The 16,064-nt window shown below is 40.6% G+C and overlaps 1 protein-coding gene across 8 annotated transcripts in view; it reads left to right on the top strand.

Moving 5' to 3' along the window:
* SLC8A1 (solute carrier family 8 member A1) overlaps positions 1–16,064 on the top strand; it is a 342,233-nt gene that overhangs the window by 319,486 nt on the left and 6,683 nt on the right. For all 8 annotated transcript variants that reach the window (XM_020794736.3, XM_072988572.2, XM_072988587.2 and 5 more), the window contains one exon: positions 10,398–10,673. In XM_020794736.3, the coding sequence (XP_020650395.3) occupies positions 10,398–10,673 (276 nt within the window). The remainder of the gene's footprint in view (positions 1–10,397; positions 10,674–16,064) is intronic.

Here is a 16,064-nt window from a genome sequence, read left to right as displayed (position 1 = left end):
ATTTAACATTAATTCCCAGTGTCAGTCAGGTTTTGTTGCATATTACATTATTCATCTTGAGGAAGCTGCTCCAGGCCATCTCTGTTCTGTCTTCTGTGGCAGTCCTGTGTGATCCCACTGTTTATTCAACCAAATACCAAGATACTTATGTTTGCCAACACGTTGCACACTTCTGTTTGAGATCCTTAACTGCAGTTCTTGAGCTACTTGCTTTTTACTGATTACCAAAAAACCTGCTTTTCTTAACATTGTTTTTAGACAGCGTTCATTGCTTACTTCATTGACTTCATTGAATATCTTTTCCAGACCCTCTTCATTGGTGGCACTTCAAAGTTAGAAGAAATGTTTTACATCTCACTGTTTTTTCTATCTCTCATATTTTATATCACAGAGAAAATATATTCAAATCTTGCAGATTTTTAAAACCGTAGAATCCAAAGCGCCTCTGAAAATAAAGGAAATGTGGTCGTTCTTAAAAATTAATTCCGAACAGTAGTAAAAGGCCTTAAAACAGGCCAAGACATACTCCAGCAAATATATATATAATGGTATCTCCAAGGCTCCTGCTACAATTGACAGGTTATGACATATTCTCCATGAACCCTTTCTCACCCTCTGGCTGAGAAAATGTGACTCTGTTTGATTTTAATTCACACTGATTTTTCTCTGAAGGGATTAAGTTGAATGTTGTGTAATAAAACTGCCCTCTTTGAACAGTTTGCCACAAAAGTATTATTTTCATCATTTCAGTTGCACATTTCTATGATTTCTATTGCAAATCTCAGTGCACAAAGTGCTTTTCAACTGCTTGTACACTTTTCTTCACACAAATCCTGCAAGATTAGTCTGGAGTGGGGCAACTTTTCCATGACTCTCTAGGGAACTTAATAGCTGACGAGGGCTGATTCTGGATCTCCCACATGGAATCACACTCGTTCTATGTTAGGTAGCCTGTTCTGGGATCAGTATTTGGCCCTCAGCAACACCATATTGGTGCTTGCTTCCCTCTTCTTTAGGTACAAATGTCCGCTCACTAGTGCATAACAGAAGGACTATGGTTGTTTTTTAAGCTTTGCCTTTCCTAACATAGTTTCCAGCACTATAGGTGATCTGTGGCTAGATCTGGGATTAGGTGCTACCAGATATCCATGACTGGAGCTTACAAAGCAATCTAGAATGGAGAAGTGGAGAACATTTTGGTGACTTTGCCAGTTGTTGCTTTCCATAGCTGTTATTATTAAGAAGTAGCTTTTCCAAGCTCTGCACCAAGATAGTGACACGTCTGTTCTAGGAAGGCCCAACAAAGTTCCCTTCCTAAGTTATTTGGTAATAGGAACTTAAGAGCTGTGCTGGATCAGACCAAAGAAACTTCTAGTGCATGTACTGGCCCTTTGAAAACCACCCCATCACTGTTATTGTATCCTGGTTCAAGGAACTCATGCTGGGTTTGTTCTGTATGAAGAAGTGCTTCCTTTTCTTCCATCTGGAACCTCCCACCATCCACGTTCTGTCAATGATGCTATTATGAGAGAAGGCAAAGAACATCACCCTACTTCCTTCACACCATTATGCTTTTAATAAAACTAATAATCAATTTCAATCTTGTTTGGCTTTTGACAAACTTCATTCTCTGTGGCACCATTTCTTTAGCAGGAATTTCTGCTGTACAAATGAAATGTCCTGCGAAGAATATTGAGAAGAAAAAGCTACCTAGCATATAAATAAAGGTGGTCAGTGTGCAGCCTTTCAAAATGTGGTTGGCCCACAGCTCCCATATGCATTATGTGACATAGTTAGTGGTGAGGAATGCTGGAAATTGTAGGCCAGCACTATCTGAAGAGTTATGCTTAGTCCACCATGGCTACAGATCAGTGGTTCACAACTTTCAGTCCCCAGATGTTCTTGGACTAAAACGCCCAGAAGCCTTCACCACTAGCTGTGCTGGCCAGGATCTGGATCCAGGATTAGGAACCACTGCCTCTTTGTATCATAGGCCTCTGCATTTATAGCATCCTTGACAGTTCCTTGTATTTCCAGAATTTGCGCCAAAGGAATCAGCATTGAGCTAAACTACATCCAAACTTTTGCATCAAACTAGTTTTTTAACACCCAGGGATCTATTTAGCTTAGATCTTCTAATATTTACCTATACAATAAATAACTCATAATGGCATGATGTTTGATTCTCCTAATGGATATGTTGTTGTCCCAGTTCTCTGTTTCTCCCCATAATGTGCATTCAGAGAATTTAACATTAAAAGACTTCCAAGCTGAACTAAGAGAGCAACTCTGTACTTATTCTCACCCAGTGTATTCGTGCAGTGTTTTTCTCTTTATGGTACATTAAATCGTTGTGCTTTAAAACTATTTAAAGCACTTTAAAAGAGCTTTTACCACTTCCACCTGTGGTGAGCTCTCTGTTCTCAGGCCACATATTCCATTATCCCAGCACATTACAGGGCGGAAAAAGAAAATTCTAAAGCCACAGTAGCTAATAATCACCTTTGTATATAATCATACTAATCAAAAATACATCAGTGCAGTGTGACAATCTGCAATGTTTGCTATTAAATTCCTAAATTGTCCCATCTCTTAATTTGTTTTATCACATTGCCTATATTTGCCAGCCCTTTGCTATCATGTTTGCCTGGGATGTATATCTCTAGCACACATCTGAACCCATGTCCATGTTTTGGAGGAGCATGAATGATTGGGAGAATTAGTTTGGGGAAAGGGGATCAGATTTCCTGCAGCAGTCCATGATGGCTTATGTGCAGTGCTGATCACCACATCTAAATATGACATTATAGACCTGGAAAGAATGCAGAAATTGGCAATCAAAATGTTGAAGGAACTAGATCAACTCCCCTGGGAGGAAAGGCTGAAACATTTGGGACTGTTTAGGAAAAAGGAGGAATAAAGAGAGGCATGATAAAGGCGTTTAAAATTACCAGCAGTGTAACCAAAATAAAGAGAAGCTTTCTCCATTCTTTCATAGTACTGCAGCCTGAGTGCAGTTAAGTGGTAGGAGATCCAGGACTGATAAAAGGAAGTACTTGTTTTACACCCTGCTCATTTAAGTTGAGGAACTCACTGCCATAAGATTTCATGATACCTGTCAATCTGGATAACTTTAGAAGGAAAAGGCCCTAAGTGACTATTAGTCAAGATGGCCACATATCACCTCCTGTATCAGAGGCAGTTTGCCTCTGTATATCGGTTACTAGAGAACATGAGGCAAGGGTACCCCATAGGCTACTGATTCACCAATGTGTGAAGAGAATGTCATAGTAGATAGGCCTTTGGTGTGATCCATCTGGGCTGTTCTTACGTTCGTATCTCTAGGGATTAAAATAAGAAATAGGATGATGTGCATAAAGGCAAAAGATATAGAAAAAAAGAGGACAAAGATGAGAAGAACTGGAAGAGGAGGAGAAGGAAACAGGAAGGGTTGATTATTTATACCTGATATGCTAACATGTGAGGAAAAAGCAAAGAAAGAATCCTTGTCGGTTGGTTAATCTAAAAGCAAGAAGATCAGGTGTTCCACAAGATACAGAAAGTCATCTAGTGGGTAGGAGCATAAAAATCTCAGAGGATCAAACACTCCTGTCGGCCACCGAGGTAAGTCTCCAGCTGGGATTTCCAAGAGTCAGTCAGAGCAGAGCTAGGAAAAGTGGAGTGTGACTCCCAGAATCACTTCAGTATAGACAAACTTCATGTTTGCTAGGAGGTTCAAGAAATTGTAATTAATTAATTAATCAATCAATCAATCAATCAATCAATCAATCAATCAATCAGTCAATCAATCAATTAATTAATTAATATTTCCAAGCCACACAAAATATTTGTCAGAAGGACTGATCTTAAAAGTACAAAACCAGGAGATAGATAAGGTGATTAAGCACTCCCATTTCTTTAAGGACTTGCCATAGTTTGCTGTGGTCCACACAGTCAAAGGCTTTTGCGTTGTCAATGCAGCAGAAGTAGATGTTTTTCTGGAACTCTCTGGCTTTCACCATAATCCAGCGCATGTTAGCAATTTGGTCTCTAGTTCCTCTGCCCCTTTGAAATCCAGCTTGTACTTCTGGGAGTTCTCGGTTCACATACTGCTGAAGCCTACCTTGTAGGATTTTGAGCATAACCTTGCTAGCATGTGAAATGAGTGCAACTGTACGGTAGTTGGATTATTCTTTGGCACTGTCCTTCTTTGGGACTGGGATGTAGACTGATCTTTTCCAGTCCTCTGGCCACTGCTGGGTTTTCCAAACTTGCTGGCATATTGAGTGTAGCACCTTAACAGCTTCATCTTTATGATTTAAAATAGTTCCACTGGAATGCCATCACCTCCACTGGCCTTGTTGTTAGCCATGCTTTCTAAGGTCCACTTGACTTCAGTCTCCAAGATGTCTGGCTCAAGGTCAGCCACACTATCTGGGTTGTCTGGGACATCCATATCTTTCTGGTATAATTCCTCTGTGTATTCTTGCCACCTATTCTTGATGTCTTCTGCTTCTATCATTTTTGTCCTTTATCATGTCCACCGTTGGTAAAATGTTCCTTTAATATCGCCAATTTTCTTGAACAGATCTCTGATTTTTCCTTTTCTATTATTTTCCTCTATTGTTCTTTAAGAAGGCCCTCTTGTCTCTCCTTGCTATTCTTTGGAAGTCTGCATTCAGTTTTCTGTAACTTTCCCTATCTCCCTTGCATTTTGTTTCCCTTCTCCTCTCTGCTATTTCTAAGGCCTCGTTGGACAGCCACTTTGCTTTCTTGCATTTCCTTTTCTTTCGGATGTTTTTTGTTGCTGCCTCCTGTACAATGTTACGAGCCTCTATCCAAAGTTCTTCAGGCACTCTGTCCACCAAATCGAGTTCCTTAAATCTGTTCTTCACTTCCACTGTGTATTCATAAGCAATTTGGTTTAGATTATACCTGACTAGCCCAGTGGTTTTTCCTACTTTCTTCAGTTTAAGCTTGAGTTTTGCTATAAGATGCTGATGATCAGAGCCACAATCAGGTCCAGGTCTTGTTTTTGCTGACTGTATAGAGCAGTGATGGCGAACCTATGGCATGCGTGCCACAGCTGGCACACAGAGCCCTTTCTGTAGGCACGCGAGACATAAGTCATCATCGAGAAATACTTACCCGTCTTCCGATCCTGGATTTTGGCACTCCCCTCTGCTGGTGCAGTGGTCCAGCAGAGGGGTGCAATGGTGACCATTACCAGTCTAGCCCAATGGGAGATTGGAGGTCCAGTAAGTAGTTCTTTGTTAATACTCCCCATAGAAAAAAACACACACAAGCATTTAACCTTTGCAGTACAGGAGCAGTTTTTTTTTCTAAACTAAAATCTCAGTATTTGGGTTGTAATTGCAGTGTTGGCACTTTGAAATAAATAAGTTGATTTTGTGTTGCAGTTTGGGCACTCGGGCTCAAAAAGGTTCACCAGCACTGGTATGAAGCTTCTCCATCTTTGGCTGCAGAGAACATAATCAATCTGATTTCGGTATTGCCCATCTGGTGATGTCCATGTGTATAGTCACCTCTTGTGTCGTTGGAAAAGAGTGTTTGTGATTACCAGCTTGTTCTCTTGACAAAACGTTTATTAACCTTTGCCCTGCTTCATTTTGAACTCCAAGGCCAAACGTACCTGTTGTTCCTTTTATCTCTTGACTCCCTACTTTAGCATTCCAGTCCCCTATAATGACAAGAACATCTTTCTGTGGTGTCAGTTCTAGAAGGTGTTGCAAATCTTCATAGAATTGGTCAATTTCAGTCTCTTCAGCATCAGTGGTTGGATTGCTGTGATGTTGAAAGGTCTGGCTTGGGTTCGTATTGAAATCATTCTATCATTTTTGAGATTGTATCCCAGTACAGCTTTTCCCACTCTTTTGTTGACTATGAGGGCTATTCCATTTCTTCTACGTGATTCTTGTCCACAATAGTAGATATGAGAATCGTCTGAATTGAATTCGCCCATTCTCATCCATTTTAGTTCACTGACACCCAGGATGTCAATGTTGATTCTTGCTATTTCCTGTTTGACCTCATCCAGCTTCCCAAAGTTCATAGATCTTACATTCCAGGTTCCTATGCAGTATTTTTCTTTGCAGCATCGAACTTTCCTTTCACTTCCAGGCATGTACGCAGCTGACTGTCCTTTCGGCTTTGGCCCAACCACTTCATTAGCTCTGGAGCTACTTGTACTTATCCTCCGCTCTTCCTCACTAGCATGTTGGATGCCTTCCGACGTGAGGGGCTCATCTTCCAGTGTCATATCTTTTAGCCTTTTATTTCTGTCCATGGAGTTTTCTTGGCAAAGATATTGGAGTGGTTTGCCAGTTCCTGCTCCAGGTGGATCGCGTTTAGTCAGAACTCTCCACCATGACCTGTCCGTCTGGGGTGTCTCTGCACGGCCTAGCCCATAACTTCTCTGAATTACTCAAGCCCCCCTTCGCGACGACAAGGTAGCAATCTGTGAAGGGGATGCCTAAACTACAGTACATCAAATTCCTGGCCAGCTGGATAGGTATAGTTTGTCTTGGCTTAATAACAAACTGATGGGCATTTGGCATTCTTTAACGTGAAATTTTCCCATTGGTAAAATGATTCAATAATTACAGATCAAACACATTTGTTTTGTAATGTACACATTACTGCACATGGTACATACTACCAGGTTTTGACTGCAGTACACACAGAACTGATACCAAGTCACTAGGACTTACTTTTGAGTAGGCATGCAGTGAGTTGCATTGCTGGACTACTTTTATATAAGATTTTACTATTCCATACTGACTTTTTTTTTAAAAAAAAAAAACCTTACAATGCACAAATAGACAAAAATAAATTCTCGCTCTTTTCTGACTGTTACCAGGGTTTGTTTCTCTGGTGATACAGAGTCATAAAAATGTTATGAGTGTTCTTTTGGTTGTTGTAGCCATGAAGGAGGGAAGAATTCACTTCTGATTATTTTTGTTCCTGCAATGCAAACCTCCTTCTATAAAAGAGTAGACGTGGTAGCAGTATTTTCCTTGCTTGATCATAAAATGGATCATTATCTTGCTGAGAAAATGCAGCAGCCACACAGCAAGGGCACTCGGATTCTTCAGGCTTTTAACAGCTTCTCAGTGTTCTAACAGTATTTTATGAGATTTATATCTGTTTGTGTGCTCCAGGAACAACAGTTCCATCTCCTGGCTCAATTCCCTCACACCAAAATTACCAGAACATTCAGCAACAAAACAGGTTTTATTAAAGCCAATGTCAATATTGAATAACTTGCAAAATTAACCTTTCTGGGAATTACAGTTCCCAAACCCTCCAATCAACATGACTACAGGCCAGTGGTTCCCATCCTTGGGTAATCTGGGCATCCTTGGGCTTCAGTTCCTGAAAGTCTTCACCACCAGCTTTGCTGGCCAGGTTTTCTGGGATTGCAGTCTAAGAACATCTGAGTTATCCAAGCTTAGGGAACCACTGCTGTAGGCCATGCCATCATATTACACTACAAATAAAAATTAATCATCTTAGCAGTGTTAAAATATGCGAAATAAGCATTTCATCTATAGGGATACAATATAGACATAAATGCCCTGTAGATCTGTGATATCATTGATGCAGGTAGTGCCTCTACTGGCGTAGATGGCAAATATTCCATGCCATTGTTGCTGCGGCCACTTTCTCCACCGGGTTACTATCCTTCTAGCAAAGAGCTTCCCCATGCTTAGCTAGTCTCATCCTTTGATGACAGACACACAGTCCACTTCTGGGGCATACTTGAAGCCCTGCCAGCCTAGCAGAACCTGCTAGTGCTTGGACGTCCATTGTCACAGACTTGGAGACAGCAGAGAGACCTCCGTACAGATTATGGTTTAGTGGAGGGAGACTTCTGGGACGCTTTCATGGCATTGAGTTTCAAGATGCCTTTGTTCTGTAAAGTCAGGCTTGGTGGGGGGCAGGGGAAAACATTTTGCCATTTTGAAGCAATGCTAGCATGCTCCATGTCATCAGAGGTCAGAGGTTGTTGCGTCAGGAACATTATGCCCATGGCACATTAGAAATAGATATGCTAGGTCCATGCTTTGCTATGCTAATGAGCAGTTTTAGGGGAGGTGGAAGTCATGAAACACTGAGTGTCTAGGAGAGTTTGTGAAAAATTAACATATGGATTTTATCCAATGTTTCACTGCAGAAGCATCCAAGAAAAGTGAGTAATGTGTGTGGTTGTGTTGTGTTGTTTCCTGTTCTTCTCTTCCTCTCCCCTCTCTTTTTCCCCCCTCACCCTAACTTTATGACTTTATCCTTTACAATTATCTTGTACAATTTCAGGCCAATGTAGGCTGGGTCATTGGAAGGGGCAGATTTTGAGCTGACAACTTTATGGACATTTGTCTTATTGTTAACTCAGAGAGAGCATGTGAAAAGTTCACAACTACAGCAAAAAGGACAAGCAAGGCATGGGGGTTCCAGGGATTAGCAGTGAAGTAGGATGTGGACCTCAACAGCTGCAAAGCCAAACCATAGCACCAAATTGTGGCATGCCAAGAACATGATGAAAAAGTGGTTTTATGAGAACTGGTAAGCAGAAGAAACAAAGGGTGAAAATGTAGGAGTGTGGACTTGAGGTCAAACCAAGTAGACTGTTGTTCAGGCAAAGGGGTAGGCTTGATCTGGAGGTCCCTGTAATGAAGCTAGGAGGAATCACTGGGCTTCTTGAAGAGGTTGGGAGTATGCTGGAAAATGGGAATGCAGCTGTAACTATTAATTCTGGCAACTGGGACAAGCAGCACCATCTCTTTTCCATTGCACCAAAAGTATAGGTGCAACATTCAAAAAAAAATAGACAGTTTATACTTTACACACACACACACACAGAAAGGGGGGGATGTAAATAGGGCTGGGAGATGTGGTTTATTTTTCTCACATTCACCAGTAGATTCACCTCTTGAGTCTAGCTCTGAATTCTGGCCACTGTCTCTGAGTGGGCACCCGCTGAAAGAGGTGGAACTGGGATGAAGTGGTGATTCATGGCCATCTTTGAACATAACCCTTTTTGCAGCTACCAGAAGCTAAATAAGGCAGGACCTAGTTAGATCTTGGATGGGAGGCCAACAGAGAATACAAGGGATCTGCAGGGACAGCCAGGAAAGAATCTGGCCCAGAACTTTGAAGTGCCACCACCAGTCAAAGTGGACAGCTCTGGACTAGATGGATGAATTATTTCGCTGCATTGTGTTCCACTGCAAGGACTGAGCAGCAATGCATAAAATACCAAACTCTTCTCGTGGAGAATTTGCCTACCATGCTGTCATAACTAGAAAGGCACAAGGACAGACTGCTTATGAAGTAGGTAGAGGTGGGCAAGTCTGAAGCACCATAAGAAGATGACAAATTAGATTTTTTTAAATAGGTTAAATTTTTTTAAAGGGGGCTATAGACTTTAATCAATAGATTAATCAACTAAATCATTAGTAGATTAATTCTGAGAGTGTAATTTCCACATGTGGGCTTCTGAATTAAGGCCATTGTTGTTCATTTGCTGAGTAGGAGTAACTCTTATTCTGCTTTGATAGCATAAGGTGAAAGGAAAATCAAAATATTACAAATGGCCTTTCTTTCCAATCATAACTCTTAAAATTAAACAGCATGTTATCTTACAGTCCCTCTCATTTCTGAAAAGGGCACATATATTGCAACTGTGTCATGTATATACTTATATAAATGTAATCAATAAATCGATTAATCGGTCAAAGGCAGATGATTATCTAAAAATTGTGTAATAAATTGACAGTCTGTTGAAAAAGTGACACTGTATATATGCCCTTACAATATATGCAAACTATAATGTGTTATAATACTGATTGTATAGTGCTAAAGTAACTAATAGACATTTGATACAAGTAAACCACACTAATAATATGTGTTGTTACTGTTATGATACCCGTAGATTTGTCCATGCCAGAGGCATTGAGAAAGACACAAGTGTCTTGTGGGTGGCAAAGAGGCTTACTGTTGGAACTCCTTGCCATAGTTATCAAAATATCACTAGGACAGCTCTGGAAGCTCCACTGAGGAGAAGAATAAAGCATGTGAAACCACCTTTTGTGTTACTGGAGCGCAAATACAGTCACCTTCACCAATGGCTGTGTTGGCTAGTGCTGACAGGAACTGCACTCCAACGACATCTGAAGGGATAGTCCTTCACCTTTAATGATCTAGACTTTCTCTTTCTGTGTGTCTTTCCTATTATTTTGAGTGAGATCATTGGTCAGTCTAGGCCACTTCTGTTTACCCTCATTTCTTTCTTCCAGTCTTACTATTGAGGGGAACATTTTCCACCACTGACATTTCTCTCTCTCTCTCTCTCTCTCCCTTTCGTGTTCATGTTCCAGGAGAAGATGATGACGATGATGAATGTGGGGAAGAAAAGCTGCCATCCTGCTTTGACTATGTGATGCACTTTCTGACCGTTTTCTGGAAAGTCCTCTTTGCATTTGTCCCCCCAACGGACTACTGGAGTGGTTGGGCTTGTTTTGTTGTATCCATCTTAATGATCGGCCTTCTGACAGCGTTTATCGGAGACCTGGCCTCCCATTTTGGCTGCACCATTGGCCTGAAGGATTCCGTAACTGCAGTTGTATTTGTTGCTTTGGGAACCTCTGTGCCAGGTAAAAACAAACAGAGCTACACTCCCTGCCAATGTTTTTTTAATGCCATGACATTGCCATTCTCAGGTGATCCCAGGGGACCTGGCAATCCGCCAATGTTTTCCATCTAACCGCTGTGTTTCTGCAACCTGTAATACAGGTGGACAATTTGGTTAACAATCCTCAACCTTTTTATTGCAAAACATTTATGTTAAAATGCTAGTGGGGCATTCCAGAGTAAGCAGGACATTGATAATGGCAGCCTGAGATTTACACCTTATTCAGGTTACTTCTGAGTAGCCTTCATTAAATCTAAAAGTTTATTTCTGGGCACAGGACAGAAACTGTACCTTGACCACCATTGTATTGAGACTTCAGGAGTGACATTTCAGGGTGTGTGTTTTTAATTTATTTATTTTTAATGACCCTGATTCAGTTCACTTTGTTGTCCTAGGAAATGGCACATTGCCACAGTCTGTGGTCTTCAGGGTGCTACTTATACTGTTTCCCCTGGGTTGTAGTTTTCCCTGGGTTCTCCACTTAGCAAAAGACATTTGTTGTTTTTGTTATTTAGTCATGTCCGACTCTTCGTGACCCCATGGACCAGAGCACGCAAGGCCCTCCTGTCTTCCACTGCCTCCCAGAGCAAAAGACATAGGAGAGAGCCAAACTAAACAAGATGCTAAACATGTCATTTGTATTACTTTGAATTATTTTAAAATTTTTATTTATTTATTTATTTATTTATTTATTTATTTATTTATTTATTTATTTATTTATTTATTTATTGTATTTATACCCCATCTATCTAGTCATTTCAACCACTCTAGGCAAATGCAAATAGCCATTGAGAAGCAGACAGGCAGGACATACCATGTTTCCCCGAAAATAAGACAGGGTCTTATATTAATTTTTGCTCCCAAAAATGCATTAGGGCTTATTTTCAGGGGTTTTCTTTTTTCATGGACAACAATCTACATTTATTCAAATACAGTCGTGCCATCTTCTTCTGGTTGCTGCACAACGGTGGAGGGCGGGCTTTCACTTAACTAAGGCTTAATTTTGAAGTGGGGCTTATATTACGAACATCCTGAAAAATCATACTAGGGCTTATTTTCAGGTTAAGTCTTATTTTCGGAGAAACAGGGTACGTACATACAGTATTCGTGGGGGGAAGGTTTCAAGTCCTCTGTGGATGCCTGATAGTAGCAAATCAAAGTGGGTGAGAGTAGGAGGGTGAGAGTAGGAGGTAAATGTGTGTGTACATTCAGCAGGGGGTGGAAGTCAATGGCCTTACAGGCCCCTTCCAACTCAATTATTCTGTGCTTCTATGAACAGCAAACTAAGAACAGATACAACTGCTTGCAGCAACAGGCCTCAATAAACTACTTGATTCTGACAAAATAAAGAGAGGAAAAAAGGCAGAGAAGAGAGGCAAGGATCTCTTTGAATCAAAGGCAGGGAAGGAACTGTTGGTAGTGCTGTTAGTGATTAAAGTCACCCCAGGCCAGAAAGGCCCCTCCCAGCCACACCTACTAGAGGCAGCATGTGAAGCTGGGAAAAACTCCAACAGTCAGGACAGCAAAACAGGTTGAACCATGGCACAATCCTCATTAAAATGAAAGAGGAGATTTCAGGAGATTTTCTTGGTGGGTTTTATCCCTTACTTCACCTTGCCTTGTAGTAATACTTTAATTTAAACTCATCTTTTTTTTTAATCTCAGTACTTTCTCTTCAACCACCTGCACCACCATCAATTAAGCAATTTTCCTGATTTTACATCTTTCACCTTTTTGTGACATCAGATTTAACTTTGATGGCTCGAAAAAGAGATTTTACTGCTTCTGAAAAAGCTGCACAACTTTTTTTTCTTTTGCTAGTTAAACATACAAAATGTTCTTTGAAGCTCTTGTTCACTGGCAGATCCTCAGATCATTTAATTAAACTCATTCTACCAGTAGCAAGATCAGTAGCCAAAACCATGAAAGGAATATAAACTGAACTCACTACAAAACACACTCATTTGTCTTTGATTTGCTGTGAGCTCTGTTGATAAGCACATTTATACAGTTTTATCACTTTTCTGTACTGGGTGCTGACCGTTTTGACTGGGGGACCTGGAGAATTATAGTTCAAAACCTTTTTAAGCTCTGCCCTTAACTTTGATTTGTTGGAATGTGTTTGGTGTTCTGCGCCCTCTTCAGAAAAGTAGGTTCACGTTGAACCAAACAAATTTCCTTTCATTTAAATAGTACCCAGCTGTTGGAAATGTCGGAAGTCTGTGATTACCCTATTACTGTACTGTGAATGTGCTGTGTTGAATTTTGAGCAAATTCCAAAAGGAGATACTGGATAGTTCCCCCAAAATAATTTTGTATGATAAAAGGTTCCCTGCACCCTCTGTAGGGTACATTGGGTGGTCTTTCATTCTGCCAGTGGGGGGAAAAATTCAATCTCCAGAATAGTTCCAGAAAAAGTGCACTAGGAAAAAGGTGATTAAAAATGCCAGAACCCTTCCTATGGCTTGTATATTAAAAACAAATATTCTTCTCTAAAACAGTATCAACTGACCTACTGTGGTTGAGGACAATCACTTTCCAATACACACAGTTTCTGAAAAAAAAGAGTGACATTTAGCATGCGGGGAGGGGGGAGCACTCTTTTGCTGGAGTAATAGCTAATGAAACTCCATTTTAATGAGCACTCAGACAGAAAGCTCCTGTTTTTTTGTTGGTGCATCAATCCACATTACTTTGAGAGAGCAAACCCGTTGTGAAACACGTTTCATTCTCTAGCAATTACTTACACTTCTGTACGCCTGTTAAGGGCTGAAATGCTTTCTGAAGGGAAGGGAATGCTCTGCTGCTCAACGTTGACATATGACTGAATTGCAAATGGATGGTTCAGCATCCGAATCAGACGAAAAGCTAAGTCACAGCAATTTCTTCTCTCCAGAAGTTGTCTAGAAGGAAAATGGAGATTATTAAATGATCAACCTGACAATAATCTTTCCCACATTGAAAATGACAGCTTAATCCTTGAACAAGCATTGGTAGTCATGCCCACCCTCCCTAATAGCATAGAATATTTTTTAAAAGCTTAGAGCATTGCATTTTTAATCCTTGTGGTAAGTATACAAGGTCAGTTAGCATTATTATCTTCATGGGCACATGTAGAGTGAGAAGTCAACTGATTGGCCTGTGACCATCAATTGAGCTGATGGCTAAAGCAAAATATAAACTGCCTTATAGTTACCACACTACAACAATGTTCTTCAGAGCCCAGAAAGTTGGGTGGTGTTTTCTTAATTAAAATGCATCTATAGTGCATCTAGTGTCATCCTGTGTACTCCTGGGACAGGCAAAGTGTGGCCTTCCAGATGTTGGACTGCAAATTCCAGCAGCCCTGATAGCAGAACCCATGGTGAGGAATGCTGGGAGTCGCAGACCATCAACATCTGGAGGGGCACACTTTGCTGAGCCATTGTCTACTGTGACAAGTAGATGTTCTCGAAGGTTTCAGATAAGAGTCTTACTGATAGATGCTAGACACAGAATCACTGGCCTTTTCTACGTAAAGCACATGTTCTTCCCCTGAGTAAGGTGCTTCCTGAAACAAGTGGTGGAGAGAAGGTGCATCCAGAATTATTGATAGAAATTCAGGTGATTTGCAAGAGATCAATAAGGGGTTCTGACTCCTCATTAAATTAAACAGTCAATCAGCCAAGAGAAAAAACATATGTTTGAGGGGCATATAGGCTCAATTCTGAGTTACGTATAAACTGTTCCATAATATTAAGTGAATGTCCTTTTCCCCCTGCAATCCTTTTAAAGTTTATCTAGAAATAAGTCCTATTATATTGAAAGGGATTTATATCTGAAAAAGCATCAGATTGTGTTTGAAGAAAGTAAGCATCAGTTGCATAGCTGGCACCCAGTTTTGTCAAATTAACTAGAGTCATCTCATCACATCAACATTATGGAGCTGATATTTGAGTTAAATGTATTAATAGGTGGAGAAACTGAACTATTCAAAAGAATCATCCAGATGCAACAGTAAAGTGAATGTGTTACCATGATGTTATATTTCAAGAAACGTAACAGATTGCAATTACCTTTTATAGGCATAATCATTTAATTTCACTGGCTTAATTTAACAAAGAGGTTGTTAAATCATGTGCTATTGATTCCAATTTGTGGTGACCCTAGTAGAGTTTTTGAGATACGTGAGATATTCATGGTGTGGTTTAACATTGCTACATACGCACCCAATAAGTTTCTATGGTGGAGCAGGAATTCGAACTTAGGTCCTCTGAGTCCTAGTCCAACACTTTATCCAGTATACTGGATTTCTAAATCCTTTGTACAGAATACTATTACAGCTGGAATGTCTCTGATTGTCAAGGCACCCTTTTCTGTCAAGGTCAAGAAAATTTGTCAATATCCGTTATATAGGAAATCTGACATAGACTTGAAGGATGGAAAGGTCATGTAATGGTCATCACAGAGCAGCTGAATGATCTGGGTGAGGCATCCCTTGTAGATATTTTATCTGGACAGGAGGGTGGCAAGACTCATGAGATAGTGTTGGGTTGCAGCTCTCCCTCGGCTGTGCTGGCTAGGACTGATGGGAACTGAAGTCCAGTGACATCTGTAGGGGCATGTAATTGCCATCTCTGTCAACTTCTGAAAAATTGCAAAATTATTTTCAATACAAATTTGCAACACCAACGGACATTTTATACAGTACACCCCAGTGTAAACCACTTCTGTATCTAGGAAACCCTGAAAAGGGTTCCCATAAGTCTGAACTGACTTGATGGCACACAATTATTATTAATTAGATGTGGGAAAGTGTGGGGAAATCCCCAGGGAACCCTGCTTGGAAGCCAGCCAAGCAGCAGTTGCATGAAAACCAGGGAGAGCTCTGATAAATGAAGACACTGCAGACTTTATCTTGTTAGTATTCAGGTACCGGTAGAGAAGAAGAAGAAGATGAAGATTAAGATGGCTACCTTCTTCCCCCCAGACGTTTTTATTAAGCACGCAAAACAAGCAAAATTAGCATAAGATAAGAATTTGGCCATAGAGGCGTCGTGTGGTTATCACTCTTAAGGCATTCCACGCCTGCGCAGAGAGAGAATCATAGAACAATGCATCTTTGTACTACAATAACTTGATTATGCTAAACACCAGTGATGTATCCCTTAATAGCCACAAGATGGAACTTTAGACTACAAAATCCCCACAGGAAAGGCTTGTGAAAATTGTTCTGTGCCTGGAAAACATCCCTTAGTCTCTGGCCCCTCCTTTGGGGTGCCGTGTCTGTCAATGACCAGAGGAGCCTTGTGGTTTTGACACAAATTATGAAGTACAATTATCAGGTTGTTGTGGAACTCTAGAAACAAAAATG

Source organism: Pogona vitticeps, chromosome 1 (assembly GCF_051106095.1).
Source record: "Pogona vitticeps strain Pit_001003342236 chromosome 1, PviZW2.1, whole genome shotgun sequence".
In the NCBI taxonomy this organism is placed as follows: domain Eukaryota; kingdom Metazoa; phylum Chordata; class Lepidosauria; order Squamata; family Agamidae; genus Pogona; species Pogona vitticeps.
This window is presented reverse-complemented; position numbering and strand designations above follow the sequence as displayed.